Source organism: Octodon degus, unplaced genomic scaffold, assembly GCF_000260255.1.
Source record: "Octodon degus isolate 3935 unplaced genomic scaffold, OctDeg1.0 scaffold00005, whole genome shotgun sequence".
Taxonomy (NCBI): domain Eukaryota; kingdom Metazoa; phylum Chordata; class Mammalia; order Rodentia; family Octodontidae; genus Octodon; species Octodon degus.
The window spans coordinates 31,318,329-31,337,946 of record NW_004524581.1 but is presented as its reverse complement, the minus strand read 5'-3'; the positions used below and the strand labels follow the sequence as shown (position 1 = coordinate 31,337,946).

Genomic DNA, 19,618 nt, shown 5'->3' with positions numbered 1-19,618 from the left:
TTTTTTTTTTTTTTTTTGGCAGAACCGGGGATTGAACTCAGGCCTTTGTGCTTGTCAGGCAAGCGCTTATTCTGCTGAGCTATCTCCCCAGCCCTCAAAGGAGACATTTTAAAGGGGCCATTCAACATGAATCTACTTAATTTGACACATTCATTGTCTACTGATCCATTGAAATTACTCCATATTTAACAGCCAATAAGACCAAATATTTATTTCTTCACATAGTGCTTAGGTGTCAGGAACCTAAGAACAGTGAAGCAGGGTAGTTGTGGCTAACAGGGTGGGATCAGACTTCTGATCAAGGCTGTGATCTTCGGAAGGATTGACGGTGGCTAGAGATCTGCTTCCAAGCTCACTGTGTGCCTGATCGCAACGCTCAGACCTCATCTGGTTCTGGGAAGGAAGCTTCAGGTTCCCGCCTGTGGACACTGTGGGGCTCCAGACGCAGCGGCTTGTTTCCATGAAAGCACACAACCCAAAAGAAAGAGAAAAGTGAAGAGAGACACTGCAGTGTCATTCTTGGTAGTTACATGCTATCATTTCTGGTGTACTGTGTTGGTCACACAGCCCTGCACTGGTACCGTGCGGTGGGACCTCAGCAGGGTGAACAATACTGGGTGAGATCCGTGAGCTGGCCACCGCAGGTGTACAACCAGCTACATGGTCCTCACTAGAGAGGATGAAAATATATTACTAAAGTGAATGCTTTGATAAGAAGTCTATGGGCCACAGCAATGAATGTTGAAAGCTGTTATCAATGTGGTTGTTAGCTTCTCTTTTCTATCTCAAATTTGAGAGCTGTGAAGTCCACAGTAATTTTAGACAGACACGCTCTGTGGAGCACATGATATGGAGACTATTTAGAACTAAAGATGGCTTGAGGTGATAGAATAGAGACAGGAACATCATGTAGGGCTGGGGAGATGGCTCAGTAGAATAAGCACTTCCCTGGCAAGTGCAAAGGCCTAAGTTCAATCCCCAGTTCCGCCAAAAAAACCCCCAAAAAACAAAAAACAAAAACTTGAGGAATATCATGTACGTGTATGAAAGGGGAAGAGAGGCTGGAAATTTGCACTGGGTCTAGGGATCGTAGGGCTAAAATGGGAAACCTGGAATTCACTCAGTAGCATTGGGATTCAACGTGAGTTTATAAGCAGAAAAATAACAGGTTTAGAACACCAGTTTAATAACTTGCTATCAGCACGGAGGATAGATTAGATTGTGTAGACTGAATCATAAAGAAAACTGAGGGGAACAATCTTACTTTCCTACTTTAGGCAGAGTGAAATGTCACTGGAAGGAGCATCAGCAGGCTTTGCACTTATAAGCTGCTTTATGCTCCTCGAGCCCCTCTCCGTGCACTGTTGCCATTTTCCCTTGTTAGTTTTCCCTTCCATGAATTTGTTCATTTATTTTTTTTTAATATGTTCATTTCTGATGCAAACCTGTTTATCAAACCCACAGCTCTGACAGAACCCCAGCAGGGTGGCTCTGCCTGGGGACTGGGCTGGCTTCTTGCCGCGAGGCACTGTTCCACCACAGTGGCAGACGCTCTGGGCCACGCAGCCACGGAGGACACCTCCTCCCGAGGACCCAGGAGACCCTCAGTGCTCTCTCCTCTCTGTCCAGGTGACGCCTCCCACACGCTTTCCCGCTGTTAGACGGAACTGCTCTCGGGCAAGCGCTCCTTGCAGAACACAAGGATACAGCACAATGCCGCTGTTTCACTTCTGCCTTCTCCGTAACGTGGCTCAGGACAGTCCCGGCACCTCTGCTACCTGGACACAAGTGACGGTGCACTGATCTCACTTCTCATTGGCTGGAAGGAAAGTCACTGCGCAGGGATCATAACAGTTTCTATAATCTCAGCTTTCCCTAAACCTTCTCAGTCCTAGAGCCTCACTTTAACTGTTATACGGGCAGTTAAATGTTCAACACCCAAATCTGGGAGGAATTTTTTCAGTTGTTTGTAATCCTGAGCTAATTCCAAGCTAGGAGACCAGGGGTGGGGGCAGGAGTGCACTCTTTTCAGAGAGGAAGTGCAAGAAATGAACAGGCAAGTAATTCTATGGGACTCACATGTAACCTCTGATCATCCCATAGTAAGACAAATTGAGCTTCAGGACCAAACAAACCTTTTTTTTTTTTTTTTTTTCCCAAGCACTGGGGATTGAACTCAGGACCTTGCGCTTGCCAGGCAAGCACTTATTCTACTGAGCCATCTCCCTGGGCCCCAAACCTCTTTTTTTTTTTTTTTTTTTTTTTAATGGGAGCTGGAAACATGGGAATTTAAGTTAAAAGGGAGGGTGGCCTGAACAGTGCTCTTCCTTGAAGTTTTCTCACCCGTGGGGAAAGCTTCCTGCTCCTCTGTCTTACTCAAGTGCTGAGAGCTCACAAGTGCTCATCAGTATGTCACAAACAGCAGAAATGAAAACTTGAAACAAATGAAATCAATAATGTATTTTATACTATTAAAGGTGTGTAAATTTACTTTGCCATAAATAAAGCAAAATACCCCTTCCTGTATTCCTAGGACTTCTATAATTGTAGTACAGATATTTGGCGCCAGCACTCATGAAATCCACCACGATTGTGCCTTTATCTCTCCTCTTGACTAAACTTGCCCAACATTTTGAATGTTTATATGCTAATCAGCTTTCTATCATTATAACAAAGCACCTGAGACCATCAACTTATCAAGAGAGAAGGGCTATTTTAGCTCACAGTTTGGAAGTTTCTGTTCATGACCAGTTTCCCCCATTGTTCTGGATCTGTGACAAGAAGCACATCATAGCGGAGCACGTGGTGGAGGGAACTGCTCAGCTCAGGGCCAGAATCAAGGGTGGACGAAGGGGATCGAGGTCCCATGTGCCATCAAGGGCTGCATCACCAGTGGCCTAGAGACTCCCTAACTTCTTCAAGATCCTAACTTCAAGCTCCACCAGCTCAAAAGCACCACCCCGGGATGCTTGGGGAACGCTTCAAGATTTTCCATCTTGTTGGAATATAGTTTTTCATATCATTTACTGTCTTCTGGATCTTGATGGTGTCTGTTGTGGTTTCTCATGTTTTTCATTTCTAATTGCATTGATGTTAGTCTTTTTCTCTTTATAAATTTGGCTAAGATTTTATCTATTTTGCTTATTTTTTCAAAGAACAAGCTCTTTGATTTGTTGATTCTTGGTGTTGTTTTTTAGTCTTGATTTCATTGGCTTCCGCTCTTCATGATTTCCCTCCTTAATTTTAGTGTGGACCTGGATTTTTTTTTTCATGTATCATATATAACCTCATAAGGTTATTTATTTGATCTCTGTTTTCCTAACATGGGCACTGATTGCAATGAACTTTTCTCTTATGACTGCTTTCATCATGACCCAGAGGTTCCAGTGAGTTGCACAGCCATCAACATCATCATCATCATCATTACTATTATTATTATTATTATTATTATTATTATTATTATTATTTTGCAGAACCAGGGATTGAACTCAGGCCCTTGCACTTGCCAGGGAAGTGCTTATTCCACTGAGCCATCTCCCCAACCCACAGCCATCATTATTAACTTCCAGAAATTATTTAATTTATTCCTTCATTTCTTCTGTTACTCACTGGGTATTCAGCAGTGTGCTATTAGTTTTCCAGATGCTCTTAAATTTTCTATGATTTCTTCTGTGGTTGGTTTCTATTTTAATTGCAAGTCGTCTGACAGTAATTGTGGGTGATTTTTGACTCATTCAGATTTATTTAAACAGGCTGTGTAAATGAGTATGTGATCTATTTTATAGAAAAATATCATGTGCTGCAGGAAAGAATGAATACTCTGTTGTAGCAAGATGGAGTGGTCTGCTGACATCTTTTTTTTCCTTTCTTTTTGCTGGGTATTGAACTCAGGCCCTTGCACTTACTAGGCAAGTGCTTATTCTACTGAGCTATCTCCCCGGCCCCTTGTTGACATCTATTTAAGTTCATATGTTCAAGGGCATGGTTCAGCTCTGATATTTCTTTATTGATTTTTAGTTTAATTGTTCTATATCTTTGCAAAAGTAGGGTGTTAAGATCCCCCACTATGATTGTGTTAATATTTATTTGATCTTTCATGCTCAGCAGTATTTGTTTCATGAAGATAGATGCTCCAGTATTCGCTGCATAAATACCCATGTGCTATCTCTTCTTGTTGGATTGTTCCCTCAACTTGCATGTAGTGCTCTTATTTTTCTTTTTTTTTGTGTGTGTCTCTTCTAATTTGTTTTAGCTTGAGGTTTACATTGCCTGAGATTAAAATTGCTAGCTCTTCTTGTCTTGGGGGTCCTTGGATTTTCAGTCTGTGAGTATCTGTTGGATCCGATGAGTTTCTTCAGTGCAGTGAACGGTTGGACTTTTATTTTTATTCAGTCTGTCAATCTGTGCCTTTTAATTGGACACTGGAGGCATCAACACTGAGAAATATTACTGAGAGGTGTTGCTTGTTCACTGTCTCTTTTTCTGTTGATCACTCCTTTGTTTTGCTCTTCCAGTCGCTTTTTAATTGTTGTTTATTGTTCTTATTTGACCTTTTCATTCCATCTGGAATTTCAGCTTTATTGGTTTTGTTGTTTCTGTTTAGGATATTCTTGGGCATGTTATGGAGTACAGGTTTAGATATTTTTAAAAATTTATTTATTTATTCAGTACGGGGTCTCACTACACAGTTCGGACTCAATGATCCTCTTGTCTCAGCCTCCCCATCCCTGGGATTACAGGCGTGCACCACCACGCCCACACAGTGTGCCCGGGGTTATGTAGCTGGCATAGCTTGTGGTACTATGACTCAAACTTGGTTCTTGCACTTGCCAGGCAGGTATTTGACTGCTGAGCTACCTCCCCAGACCCTGGAGTGCAGGTTTATAGTTCATAAATTACTTAAGTTGTTCTTTTACATAAAATGTCTTTATTTAATCTATTTTGAAAAAAAGCTTCCCAAATGTAGATTTGGGTTTAAATAATTTGCTGGTAAGGCTTGAAATATATCACTCCACGCTCTCCTGGTCTTAGGGTTTATATTGAGAAGGCTGCTGTAGTTCTAACAGCTTTACCTTTACACATAACTTTTTTGCTTTTCTCTGACTGCTTTTAAAAGTCTGACTGTATCTTTGGATACCTGGGAATTTAGCCGTGGTGTGCTTGGCGAGCGTCTCCACTCATAATGCTTGTTGGTGTTCTCAAAGCCTCGCTCACTGTGTGTTGGACTATTTTCTCATGTCTGGGAAAATTTCTATGCTGATTTCTGTAAACTAATAATTCAGTCTGTGTCATCTTCTAATATTTCTCTAACTCAAGTTAGCCTTAGGTTGGTCTTCTTAGTGTCATCCAACAGGTGCTGGATGATATTTTTTCTTTTTTTGTGTGTTTTGTGGCTTGTCTGAATTCACAATTTACCATTTGAGACATTGTGTTCACCTCAGTCATTTCTGTAATTTATGAATTCTGTAATTTTTTTATTTTAGGCAATCTGTCTGCCATATTATCATGGATTCTATATTGTTCATGAATTTGTGTTTTAGTCAGATTTTCCAATTTTTTCCCCTAAATCCACACTGGACATTCTAAGCAATAAAGTTTTGGGACATAGGCTCTTGAACTCTTCAAGTTTCTTCATCATTTTTTAAAATATTTTTTATTTTTTTAATTTTTTTTCTTTATCACTTTTTAAACTTTTTGTAGAGCTTTGCTGCTTGGCATTTGCTCTCCTCTCCATTGGTACCCCTTAGATCTTCCTTGGGAGAGTTGGCAGGCTGTGGGAGCCTCCTGTTGCCTTGTTTCCCCGTGTTCCTGTGTGTATGTATAAGCAAATGTATTTTTTCCTTTTGGACTGATGGCTGATATCTAAGAGAGTGAGAGAGATTGTAGTTGATATGAGGATCTTTTCACTTGGTCTGTCATTCGATGATGTTTGCTGCTTTACTTGGCCAGAGAGCATTCACTCCTTCAGCTATTTTATCTTAATGGTTTGGACCATGACACTGTGTTGTGAGGAAGGGCTTGGTGCAGGCTAGAGCAGTACCAACAAAGCCAACCACACATCACTTATATGTGTAACACCTCACATTTACACGTATATCTTTATGCATATTTTTGTAATCTATACTATATTGTTATTAATAGTCTAAGATGTAGAGAGAGAAGGAGAGAGAAGAGATGGAAGGATGAGTGAAAGAGGCATGTAACTTAGTAGGGGGAGAGATAGATAGGCGAAATTATAATAAGTAAAAAATAGGTAAGGGGTCAGGTTCTGTTGGAGAGCTTTTCTATTTGGGATGCACAGTTAGCATTGAGGGCTTAGAGAAAATACGGGGGAGGGCAGGATGCAGGGGGAGGTAATTTTGGATTGAAATAGCTGCCAAGTTGTCAGTACCTGCTGATATATTCATGTACCTCTAAGGTGGAGAAGAAGCTAGGGAAGATAAGGGAGAGCAAAAACAATAGACTGGAGAAGCCAGAAGAATAACACAAAAGAATGGGGAGGTGACTGAGAAAGAGAAATGTTGCAGGCAGCAGAGTTAGCTAGAAATACTATAGGCAGTCAGACGGGGCCAGGCCCTAGAAGGAGACAACACAGAAGACAAGACACCTTGCACCTGTGGGAGGGACGGATGCTCCTGCTGTGAGCCAGAGCTAAAGACCGAAGAGCAAACAAATGCTGACCTCCCTAAAGATTGGCATCCAAGATGATCATCACCCTGAGAAAGCCAGAAAGAATCATTATCTGATGGCTACCAGACAAGGTCCTGTTTTACATTCATGCCTGTTTGCTATGTGACTCGCTTCCGCATTTGGTCCTGGGCTTAATCAATTTCACCTGAGCAATGGTGCTTGTAATCCCATTGGGTGACCAGAGTTTTGTCCCACCTCTTGTCCACCTAAGTGCGTTCCCATTCTCTCCACTTTAGCCCCGCATGGTTTTACACTATGAAAGTCCCTCAAAGAGACAGCTTCCCAGGGACAACCCACTCAGGCCCCCATCCTATCCCTCTCTCAGACAGGAGCTTTCTTTCTCTCAATAAATATATTCTGCTCATAATCTCCATGTGTTCCTAAAATTCATTCTTCAGTTTTAGAGAACATGAACTCATCCAGGTCAGATCACAAGATCATTTTTCCCTGTGTCATTTGGAGTCACTCACCCGAGATCAGTTTTTCTCCCTGTATCAGAAGGATATAAGAAAAACCTTCACAGGAAGTTTAAAAGTGGGAGAATCAAGCAACTCTAAGCAATTAACACTGCTGCAGATGCTTGAATTGGAGAAAAGGATTGGGAGAGGGAAACAGGAAGTACTAAATCAGTGCAAAAAAGGAGAAAATAAGATCAAAATAATGAAAAAGACACAGCAGCAGGGTTCACTATCCTGCGTCCCGCACCAGCACAGCCCCTGAGGCGCACTGAGACAGGGACTGAGCCTGAGAGTGGTGGCGTGCACCTGTAATCCCAGCACTTGGGAGGCTGAAAACAGGAGAATCACTGAGTCAGATCTATGTGGTGAGACCCTGTAGACACTGTACTAAATACAGTAATAATAATGATGATGATGATGAAGATCCAATTCAATGCTCCAAGAAGAGCTCATACATGCAGCTCCCATGTGTTCTATGTGCCATGTAGCCTGTGTGTCAGCACAAGTCCCTTCTTACGCTAGGTGCAGTCTGCTTCAGTGCAACCCACGAACTTCTCCCCTTCCCAGTCCCCCTCCCCAGCAGAATTTCACCCTGACCCCAGTCTTGGCTTAAGGACTCTCTCCTCTCGAGGAGTTGTGGCAGCCTTGGCAGGTGTGGGTGCCAGGCTGAAGCCCAGGTGGGTGTGGAGTTTTGGATGGAGACTAATGAGGTCCCAAAACTGACACAGGGCCAGGTGGAGACTCAGGTGGGTGCAGGGAGCATGTAGGGCACTGGAGGGAGATTCAAGTGGTCCCAGGGCACCAGGCAGTGACTCAGGGAGACTTGGGACCAGTGCTGGGTACCAGATGGTGTTTAGGCAGACATAGGACCAACTCAGAGTACTAGGAGGAGACTCAGGTAGGCTGGGGCCAGCAGTGGAGGCTTGGGAGGGCCTGGGAATGATGTGGAGTGACAGATGGAGCCTCCAGAAGGCCCAGAGAAGGACATGGGCTTGTGGAGCTGAGCGGAGAGTCAGCAGGCAGCCCTGGGACCACTGCTGGGTTGCAGACAGGGACTCTGCAGGCCTGGGAGCAACCTGAGGCAACAGGCAGAGGCTCAGGGGAACAGCGGCCACTTACCAGGGCCACAGCTGGAGTGATGTGGTGTGCCAGAGACTCGTACAAGCCCAGGCAGCGTTCAGTGGCCCAGGTGGACAGTGGTCTCTGTTCAGTCGTTTAGTCTGTGACTGTGCAGAGCCAGGAGTGGCTTAGGGGACAATGCTCCTGTGCCCTTGGTGAGCACTGGCAAGGATGCTGCAGGGGTGCAGTGTCTCTAGGGAAAAGCTGATAGAGAGAAGGAGCCTGTATACCCCAGGAGACCAGTCCTTACAGCAAGCTCCCTCAGGTACTTGGGAAGTTCTCCAGATGGCTGCTCCTGCAGTGAGTGAGGGTGGTGAGGGTGGGGCAGCCCTGATGGAGCCACTTTCTGTCTTTTAAAACTTTTAATATATATAGTGGATTGAACTCAGGACTTTGTGCTTCCCAGTCAGATACTTATGTTAGTGAACTGTCTCCCTGGCCCTCTCCTTTTAAAACTGCTTCCCAGATGTTTGGTTTGATCTACACATATCTTCTTTGACATTAATTTTCTATATCAGGGTATAAGTGTCTTCACCATATAGAGAGCCCTTCCTGGTCTTCCTGCAGGCCGAGGAAGTTTATGTTTGGTTTGTTTTGGTTTGGTTTGGCTTGGAAGTTTATATTTATAATCCCATAGATAAAGTTATTGGAAGCCCATCAAGTTAATTCCAATATGCCTCACCCAGTGCAATCCACAGTGAGAACAGACACGAAGGCCCACTTGCAGTTGTGGGGTCCTGAGTCCAGCCCTGACCACGGCTATCTGCCCCCCAAGGCCGAACCCAGGCTTTATTCCTTTGTGAAGAAGGGCGTGGCTTGAGGATGAGTGGCAGAATGACAGGAAGCAGGTGAACACCTGAACTGGGCTAGGTGGGAGGCCTGCAATCTCCTCCATGGGAAGCAGAGAGAGGGATGTGCAGAAAGGGTAATCTGCACGACACAACCAAGATAGCGTCTAACGTTCTGGGGTTGGCGCTTCAGCTCTGAGGAGTAACCTTCAAGCCCAGGAAGTCACAGCCTCTATCTCGAGGCCCAATCCCAGCTGACAGCGTGGAGCACTGGCTCTTCGTCCTGCCTGGACCCAGCTCACATTAGGGAGCAGCAGGTGGGGTTGTGGGGAAACACTGCCTACAGCCTTCAGAGACTCCCGCCAGCACTAGACTAATGTGCATTGCTGAAAGCCAGCTGAAGAGAAGTCCCAGCCAGCTCTGTACTTGGAAATAGGCTCAGGCCCAGCCAACATGGAGACAGCTGCTCCTCTTTCAGTGAGAGTCACCCAGGTGGCCTTCCACACTCCACTTCTCCAGTCACTGTGTTTTCAGTTCATCTTTCCCAAGTATCTCTGATGTGACTCCTCCTCTAGTCAGCCTTCTTCTCATTCTTCTAGATTCTTAAGAATGAGCCACGCATCATTGATTTTTAGAGCTTTCCTCTTTTCTAAATTTATAAAGCTATCAATTATCCTCTAATTGTGTATCATGCAAATTTTTATATAGTACATTTTCATATTCATCCAACTGAAAATGTTTTCTAATTTTCTTTCTGACTCCTCTATAGAGCAGGTGCTAAGTAGAAGTTAGCTTTTTCAATTTCTGCATACTTGGGATTTTACAATTGTTTTCCATGTTATTTTTCTGTTATTGGTTTCTAATTTACCTCTGTAGTGATCAGAGAATATGTTCTGTATAGTTTCAACCCTTATAGGTTTACAGAGCTTTTTCTTTATGAATCAGAGTAGGGCCCATCATCTAGATATTTTATGTCCACTTGAAAATGAAGTATATTTTGCTGTTATTGTGTGTGACAGCAGAATAGGTCATTTCAATTAGATAATGTTGGTTGATTAAGGTGTTTAAATATTCCATACACTGATTTTTTTGTTTAGTTGTTCTGTTTACTGAGACAATTGTGCCGGAGTGTTAAAATATAAGTGTGAATTTATTTCTGCTTTTATTTTATTTTATTTTTTTTAATTTTATTTATGTGTGTGTGTGTGTGTGTGTGTGTGTGTGTGTGTGGACCAGGGTGCAGGGTGACTGGCATGTGGTGCTGGGGGATTGAACCGCGGTCCCTGTGCTTTGCTAAGCTTGTTCTAAGTAGGTGCTTTAGACCACTGAGCCATCTCACCAGCCCGCTGCTTTTATTTTAATGTATCATGTGCTCTGATGGTTTTTATCAGGCACATACACAATTTAGGATTATAATATGTTCTTGACGGATTTCTCTCTATAGACTGCCAATTTTATCCACAATGAAATTCCATATTTCTAACATTAACATAGCTACCAATATTCTCACCATTGACATTACTTTTCCTTAAAAAAAATTTTTTTTACCTGTCTCTGTCTTCATTTTAAAGGTAGGCATTATGTAGACAGCATAAAGTTAGGTTATGCTTTTTCTGTGTGTATTTTGACAACCTTTTCCAATTAGTTTTTAGCTCATATTCAATTAATTAGAGTGTTTAACTGATAACCAATTAGTTCAACTGTTGCTATCACTGTACTTAACTCTACCATTTTATAATTTGTTTTCACTTATTTTGGATCGTGCCATGTTATCCTCTTCACTGGCTTATCAGCTAACCATCATTTTAGTAGTTCCTGTGTTTAAAATATTCGTCTTTAATACTCTTACCTTCAAGTAGTAACATGCAAGAGCTTTGTGATACTATATTAATATTTTCCCTAGTTATTTGTAGTGTCATTGTCATACATTTTACCCTAGTTATGTTACAAATGAGAAAAAACATTGTTATAATTGTTATTTTACAAAGTTCTTTAAAATTTTTAAAGAAAAAAATAGAAAAACCGGTGGTTGGGTGTTTGTGTCTCGGAAACCAGTAGCGCTTGCAGCGTCGCTGACCAACTGACTGAAGAGCAGATTGCAGAGTTCAAAGAAGCTTTTTCACTGTGTGACAAGGATGGTGATGGAACTGTAACAGCAAAGGAGCTGGGAGCTGTAGTGAGGTCTCCGGGGCAGAATCCCACAGAAACGGAGTTGCAGGACATAACTCATGAAGTAGGTGTGGATTGTAATGGTACATTGACTTCCCTGAATTTCTTTTTCTTTTCTTTTCTTTTCCTTTCTTTCTTTCTTTCTTTCTTTCTTTCTTTCTTTCTTTCTTTCTTTCTTTCTTTCTTTCTTTCTTTCTTTTTCAGAACCGGGGATTGAACTCAGACCCTTGTGCTTGCCAGGCAAGTGCTTATTCTACTGAGCCATCTCCCCAGCTCCTTCCCTGAATTTCTGACAATGATGGCAAGAAAAATGAAAGACACAGACAGTGAGGAAGAAATTAGAGAAGCATTCTGTGTATTTGGTAAGGATGGCAGTGGTTATATTAGTGCAGCCGAGCTTCGCCATGTGATGACCAACTTTGGAGAAAAGCTAACAGATGAAGAGGTTGATGAAATGATCAGGGAAGCAGACACTGATGGTGATGGCCAAGAAAACTATGAAGACTTTGTACAAATGATGACAGCAAAGTGAAGATGCTGTACAGAATGTGTTAAACTTCTTACAGAAATGTATTGGCCTTTTCTTCGTAACTTATCTGTAAAAGGTTTCCCCCTGTCAAAAAAAATATATATATATGCATGTATAGTACTTAGGACTTCATTCCTCCATGTTTTCTTCCTTATCTTACTGTCATTGTCCCGAAACCTTGTTGTAGAAAATTGATCAAGTAACATGTTGCATGTGGCTCACTCTGGATATATCTGAGCCCTTCTGCACATCTAAACCTAGATGGAGTTGGCCAGATGAGGGAACATCTGGTTCTGCCTTTTTAAAAGCAGTTTTCCTAGGACTTTTAGCATGTTGTTGTTGAAGTGTGCAGCTGTAACTCCATGTGGCTGCGGACGTCAACAATATGTACTTAAAAGTTGCACTACTGCAAAACGGGTACTCGTTTTGGTACTTGTACACTATTTCTTTGTACTGCTGGTCTTGTACCAGAAACATTTTCTTTTATTGTTACTTGATTTTTAAACTTTGTTTAGCCACCCAAAAAAAAAAATCTGCTTACGGCACAATTTACCTCAAATCCATTCCAAGTTGTATATTTGTTTTCCAGTAAGAAATTACAATAAAAAACAAAAATAGAAAAGCCTTTTATATTTGTTTGTGTATTTACTATATTATACTTTCATATTAACATGTAGAAGACATTTTCTAAAGAAAAATCTTTGCTCAGATAAGACATTTTTATTCCATTGTTAGCACTGTTTTTCTCAAATCCTTGATTCTAACTTAAATTCGAATGAATGAGGGGGCTTTCTTATTTTCTTTGTTAACTCATAGTTGATTATTTGAAAAATGTATTCCATGGGAAATCACTTTAGTTACAATCTAGACATGGGAAGAAACTTCAAGGATTGTGGATCGGATCCAGCTCGGCCTGAAATCTTGGCTCTTCACTTAGAGATTCAATCACTGCAATTTTCAAACTAAACTAAATCAAATCGTAATCAACACAAAATTTTTCCCAGTAGCTTCTCTTCACCATGCCATTGTACTTAGTAAGTAACTCAAGGCTAAATTAAAATTCTCAGACCTTTCCACCCTCATGAAAGGAGAGCATATGTAACTATACCCATAAGCCAACCTGAAACCACATCTTCATAAAATATTGGTCATATATGACCAACCCTAGATTGATAGCAAGGAAAACTCAGACTCTTTTGGCTCTGAAGTACTGAAAATTTATTAGTCTCAGTATTCTCAGGAAGGGTGCAGCAAAAAGCTTTGCAGAGGAAACCCAAAACTACGAAGCCGAGTAAACAGATAGATCTCCACACCAGTGCTTTGATGCACTGTCTTCTACGTATTGGGAATATTACTAAGGACCAGTTGTCTTAAAGTCACAGAGAAGGACTGGAAGAGTCTTCAAATGCCATCAGGTGAGTTTAGGGTAGCACAGTCATAGACATGCAAGGTCTTCAAGGAAGTTGGTCAGTGGAATAGAGAGCACAGGAGTTGAGAATTATGTTGAGAACAGAGCTTGTAGGGCATCTGAAATTCAAATTTCTCCTAAATCTTCTTTCAGGAATTTTGTCACCTGCAACAATACACACAGTTACAAATGTCATCCTTGGATTCAGGCCTCCAAGCTCAGACACGCCTTCCCTATCTGCCTTATACCGAATCCCCACTTTTGCCTGCCCTCCTGAGGACCCAGGGAAAAGGGGACTTTGCAGGTGACCTGGTCCTTCAGGTGAGCAGCAGGAGGATCCTGACATCAGACCCTCATACCCAGTCCCCAATGGACTTCAGGGACATCCCACACATGTCAGGTCTCCAACACATCTTCAAAGAGAGCTGAGACACGTTGTTGAGGGCAGAGGAGCTAACTCTGGAGTGGCGCCTGTGAAGGCAGAATCCCTGCCCACACTGTAAAGCTGCTCTGTGAAAGAGGTTCATAACCAACGTACATTCTCTCACAGGCCTCTGTGGAACATCTGAAACTGCACAATGCTTCTTCCTTCCATAAATTCATTATCTTCATGACTTGTGTGATAACATTCTCCTCATGCTTTTGCCTCTGCAATTTCTCCCTTTTTGTTGATTCTTCTTTTGGTAGTATGTGAACCATGTATGTGTGCCTTAAGTCACCCTGCAGTTCTTTCAGGGCACATAGAGCACAGGAATGTGGGTCCCTATGAGAATGTAAACGTTTCCTTGCATTGTGCAGAACCAAAAATAATCCAGATTCTCCAAGAGGAACACAGAGCTGGGTGCATAAAATAAAATACTATGGAATAGCTGAAAGCAACAGACTATATGCACACACTTATATCTATACTATAATAGTGTTTTGGTCAATTACAAAAGCATGTGTTTTTTAAAATAATATTATATGTTATACCAGATATATATAAATAAAGAAAAACCCATCAAGTCTATAGAATGTTTACCTATAGAAGAGGATGGAGCTTAGATATGCACGTAAAGACAGAGGATAGAATAAAGAAATCAAGAGAGAATGTGGAGGAGCGCATCGGGACAGTCACCCACTGACAAGTCTGACTGACGTAGGCCTTTGCACCCGGGTCCAGCGTGAACAGTGATGATGGTGATAATGAGTAAGACGTGACCATCATCGTGGACAGACCACCAGCTAGTGGGCAAAGAGTGACAGAAACATGAAAACATAAACATGCAGTGCGAGCTTTGCCCATCAGGGACCCAAGGAGAGAGCACACAGGGCATTAGGTGCCTGTCACACCATGTTGTGACTGTGTACAGATGCTGATCTGGCTCTTGGAGAGTTCAGACTGCATTTTCTTTGTAAGGTAAGTAGTGTAGGACAATGACTAAGCCAATAGATCTAAACTTCCAGAATTCTAGAGCTAGCTTCGTGACCTCCTAGTGTGTGACCTTGATCTAGCTGCCCAATGCTGCCCTGTATAAGAAGATCTAGATATCTCTTCTATATGTAGAAGATGGGCAAGGCAATGATCCTGAGAATCTCCAGAAGATTTTTGAATCTAGCGGTTAATTTTTCCATTCTCACCCTGACTAACTATATATACTGATACCTGTGAACTAAGTAACTGCACTGAAGATGGTCATCTGTAATAGTAGTTTCATGCTTGGAGTGCCTGTCATTCTGGTCTTCTGAATACGGGCTGCTTGTCATGACATGCCAGTTGCTGCTGTGCTGTCTCTTGGGTAGATGATTGTTCAAAAAGAAGGGAGTGATGAATGAAGGCAAGAGACAGGAAAAGGAATGTTGTGGGACTGTCCTGCTTCAAGGTTGTCTATGGATAGATTTTTGGACTTATGTGTAAACATAAGAATTATATAATTCTTTATGCCTATTTTTAAAATATATTCCAATTTTTAAATGTTTTTTCATCATATTCTGTAGGGACTTAAAGTTCAACATATCAAAACTTGATGAAAAATATCTGTTTCATGTTATGTCTAAGATGTTTGATATTCAGACAGAGAGTGAACTTAAGCTTAACAGCCTAGGTTGTATGGTAATAACAATAAGCTTGTCTTCTGGAGGGTTAACAACCTAAGTTTGCAGACCAAAATTACAGAAAAAGGAAGGCTGCAAGGAAAGCCAACATTTTGGCCCTAGCCTTCCAAGGTCAATTAAGTCTCAGAACATATGAGAACTTGTACTGTAACGTCATGTAATTCTGTAGTGTCCTAAATTTTCTGATCAAGGAGATTATGGGGCCAAAGAGAAAAGTGATTGATGATGTAGAGTGTGCCTAAGGAGAGTCACATGGAGAGAAAACATTCTCTCAGGCTTTTACAGAGAGCACATTGGCCAAGCAATGGCCGTGACTCATCCACATGGCTAACACTGACAAAGTTTCTACAATCTGAGGTACAGGATCTCAGGAAAAATCCTGAGGGGATTTCACTGACCTTATCAGACCCAAAAGCTACAACTCTTGTTGCATAGGTCCTGCTTTACCTTGGTCTTAACCATCCAGCAGAAAAGTACGAAATGAAGTATAAGAAGTAAAGCCATGCTGTTATGTTGAGCTGTAGGGGACTCAGGTCAACAATTTCTGACATTGCCAGTGAAGTGGAAGACCCAATACTATTATGGGCTACTGGACTCTTTTAGAATAATTTGCTGAGTTAACACAACTATAATATTCAAATAATGGAACATAGCAAAAAAAGGGTATACAGATGAATGTCCATTTTGTATCTGTGTATTCAAGGTGGTTAGGATAGATATATAGTTACATTCTCTTAATGAATAGAGGGATTTGTTCTAATAGTGTTTGTAAATAGGATAACAAATCCACATCTTGTACAGCAATTAACCACTAGGAAGAATGTATGCAATGTGTTAATTATTGAAACTGTCCTACCAACTTGGTTTTAAAAAAAAAATCATGTCTCCATCTTGTCCTCTGAGTAATTACTAGGAAAACAACAATATGCAATGTATTAATTTTTTTTTTCCGGAACCGGGGATTGAACTCAGGCCCTTGCACTTACCAGGCAAGTGCTTATTCTACTGAGCCATCTCCCCGGCCCTTGTATTAATTATTGTAACTGTCCTACTAACCTGTTTAGAAACTGTTTCATTGCTATTTTTTCCCATTAAAATGAATAAAATTTTTTAAAAAATAAAAAAATAGATATCTCTCCTGTGTTAAATGATAACAGCAGCAGGACCCACCTCCCACAGATTATTGGTGAGTGTAAAATAAGATCATGCAAATTCTCAGAACAGTGCCTAAGCATATTAAGCACTCAATAAATTATCAGTACTATTATGGTTATACAGCTCTGTGCTGTTAATCGAGTAAGAGATTGATGAATACCTTATGAAACAGAGTTTTTCCTCCTGTCTTTAGATAAAACAAACACTAGCACCCTCCTTCTTTTCCTAAATCCTAAGATCCCCTATTAAGAGTCCATAATAACTCACAGGGGTCCCTGGGCCCGGGGGTTGTGACCGGAACGCAGAGCCCTTATGATGAGCACAGTGCCCACAATGATGCCCACCAGGCCCACCACCAGGCCCAGGGCACAGACCAGAGTCGCCGTCGTCTCCGTCACCTCAACAGGCTCCTGGGGCTCTGTGGAAAGATGAAGATTAGGGGTGAGGCTGATCTGGGTGTGTAGGGAGGTCGAAGGTCATAGACCACTTGATGGCACCTTAGGGTGAGGGGAAAGGGGAGGTGGAGGCCCCAGTGCCGGGAATAGAGGCCATGGAGGGAACCGAGGCTCCATACCCCAGTGTGTGAGATACGGCTCGTCCAGGCCCCAGTGCTCCACCTTGCAGTCATAGAAGTCCTCGGTGTTGGGAAGGAAGGTCAGGTAGTGGAACTGGTGGAAACTGTAATCTGTGCGTGGCAGGAAGATGCTCTCTGAAACACCTTCAGTCACTGGCTGTCCATTCTTCAGCCATGTGACGTTGAGCACAGGTGGGAAGAACTGGTCCACGTGGCAGATGAGGATATTGGGCTCGCCTAGCTCCACGGGCTCCTTGGGAAACACGGTCACCTCAGGAGGATCTAAGAGAGGAGAAAACCTGCTGAGTGCCCCGTGTTCTGGAATGAATCACAAAGGCTTCACCTTGGGATATCATCTGAGGTTTGGGTTTCATGGGACCTCCTGCTTCCTGAGTCAGAACCAGGAGTCTCAATCAACTGATCAATGTCACTCAGCCCAACGTTTATCTTGAATAAGCCCATGGCCACTCTGGGAAGAGCATCACTTAGCAGTGGCATCTCAGTCTCCCAGATGGGGCCCTCCCATCCCTTCCCAGTTGTATGACAGAGAAAGAAGTACAGATAGGCAGTACCATTGGGTTCTTGGGTATGGTTGGTCCTCTGGATCATAATGTTCAAGTTTGAAGTTGCTATAGCAATATTGGTCAATCCACCCTGAGCATCAAAGGAAAAGGCTCGTCCAAACTCCGGCAGATGCCAGATCGTCTCCTTCTTGTCCTTATCCACATAGAACTGCTCATCCTCATCGAACTCAAACAAAAATTCCCCTGATGGTCTGTGGGTTTGTGCAAACATGCCATAAATTGACACGTGGTCTGCTGCATAAAGGAAATAGAGAAAAACATGACAAAGCGTGAAAATGAATATGTAAGTGATAGAGGCACAAAAACAAGTCAACAGGGAGGGAAAGAGTAGGAGAAGAAAAAAAAGAATTAATATGTACATGTAGCAACCCCACACAATAAATGTAATCATTATGCACTATAATGATGAACTAATACACTTTTTAAAGATTTATTAATATAGAAAGAGAGGCTAAAGAAAAGGCTAATAGAAGAGGCTAAGAGAGGAAATGGGTACAATGAGAAGAGGAAGGGGGAAGTGAATTAAATTTGATCAACATTAAGCAGATTATATAGGCAAGACATGGTGGGTGATATACGTGATAATGGAGTTGGAAAACCCTCATACAAATTTCTGATTCTTAGGCTGATAAATGCAGCCCTCTCTGTCTCTTTTCCTTTTATCACTTGTAAAAATATTTTCAATTAACAAATTAAAACCTTATATTTTTTATTTTTTATTTATTTTTTTGTCTAAAAACTGTAGTAAAATTTTAATTATACAGCCTTTTATTTCTATTATATATGTACAAAAACCTTATATTTTTTATACATTGTTTTGAACCATATATTTCATGAAATGGCTAAATGAAGCCAATAAACATACATTATCTCATATACCCAGCATTTTCTGTGGTGTGAGCACTTGAAACCCACTCTCAGTGATTTTCAAGAATACAAAGTACTGTTACTAAACTATAATGATCTTGTTGTACCATTCATATCTTGGACTTATTCTTCCTATCTATCTAGCTGAAATTTTATATTGTTTGGCCAACATCTCCTCAACCTAATGAAATCATCTTGGTTCCATTAGTTTAAAAAGTAATAAAGGAAGACAATGTGATTGTAAAAAGACATGGAATTCAGTGTGGGGCATGCTGCTTTTAAAGTACATTAAATCATCAAGTAGCAATAATATAGATATCATGATTGGTAGTTGACTTCAGGAGAGGGATTCAGCCACAGAACTGATAGTTTGAATGAAATTTTGCAAGAAGAATGTAAAAAATACAAATTGTGGAGCTCTGATGCATAACTCTGGGGAATATGATAATTAAGCAATTTCAAAGAAAAATAAAAAGGATCCTGATAGGATTTGACCCTAGTATGAATTGTTGAACTATTATGGTGGTCATCTAGTATGGCTGAAGCCCTTACAACAACAGCTTATCTTCCTAGAGACCACCTCCCGCTTCTCCTCCAACACAGCCCAGGGTGCAGTTTCCTTTCACCTTTCCCGCCGCCTCAGGGAAGACCCCAATCAGCTTCTCAGTATTCCTAAACATCCCTCTCAAGCCCCACCCCTAACAAAAGTCCTTGAGAGCCTCAGCTTTCTTTGTCTCAGGCCAGAGGATCTACCTGACCCATCTGCCCTCAATCCTGTCCTTCGAGTTAATAAAGCCTTCTTTTATCTCTTCTATCTCTATTGTACAGCCAAAAACCTATCATATCCTCCCTCCAAAAAATAAATAAATAAATAAATAATAAGCAGGAGGGGACTGGGGAGATAGCTAGGATGGAGGAGATAGCTCTGTACAATAACCACTTGCCTGGCAAGCATAAGGTCCTGAGTTCAATCCCTGATACTACCAAAAAACAAGAAAATTTTAAAAAACAAGAAAATAAACAGGAGGGAGGCCGGGGTGAAAGCTCAGTGGAATAAGCTGACGGAGAGAAGAAGGCATATGTTCGACAGACTCCTGATTATGATGCGTTGGACGTTGCCAACAAAATTGGGATTATCTAAACTGAGTCCAGCTGCCTAATTCTAAATACATACTTTTTTCTC

The 19,618-nt window shown here is 41.7% G+C and overlaps 2 protein-coding genes across 3 annotated transcripts in view; one reads left to right on the top strand and one right to left on the bottom strand.

The window, feature by feature from the left end:
• Positions 1-11,756, top strand: part of LOC105742805 (calmodulin-like) — a 54,677-nt gene extending 42,921 nt beyond the window's left edge. The window contains exons 3-4 of the mRNA XM_023722279.1: positions 11,111-11,315; positions 11,499-11,756. Of these exons, the coding sequence (XP_023578047.1) occupies positions 11,111-11,315; positions 11,499-11,756 (463 nt within the window). The remainder of the gene's footprint in view (positions 1-11,110; positions 11,316-11,498) is intronic.
• A 1,197-nt stretch (positions 11,757-12,953) lies between these two features.
• The window catches only part of LOC101590904 (HLA class II histocompatibility antigen, DP alpha 1 chain), a 7,680-nt gene continuing 1,015 nt past the window's right edge, over positions 12,954-19,618 (bottom strand). Inside the window, exons 2-5 of one of the 2 annotated variants that reach the window (XM_023721084.1) lie at positions 17,557-17,799; positions 16,985-17,266; positions 16,678-16,828; positions 12,954-13,326 (exon numbers count right to left, since the gene is read on the bottom strand). In XM_023721084.1, coding sequence (XP_023576852.1) covers positions 13,323-13,326; positions 16,678-16,828; positions 16,985-17,266; positions 17,557-17,799 — 680 coding nt within the window. In that variant the 3' untranslated portion in view covers positions 12,954-13,322. Of the gene's footprint in view, positions 13,327-16,677; positions 16,829-16,984; positions 17,267-17,556; positions 17,803-19,618 lie in introns of both variants that reach the window. The other variant, XM_004624256.2, reaches the window with a different exon arrangement.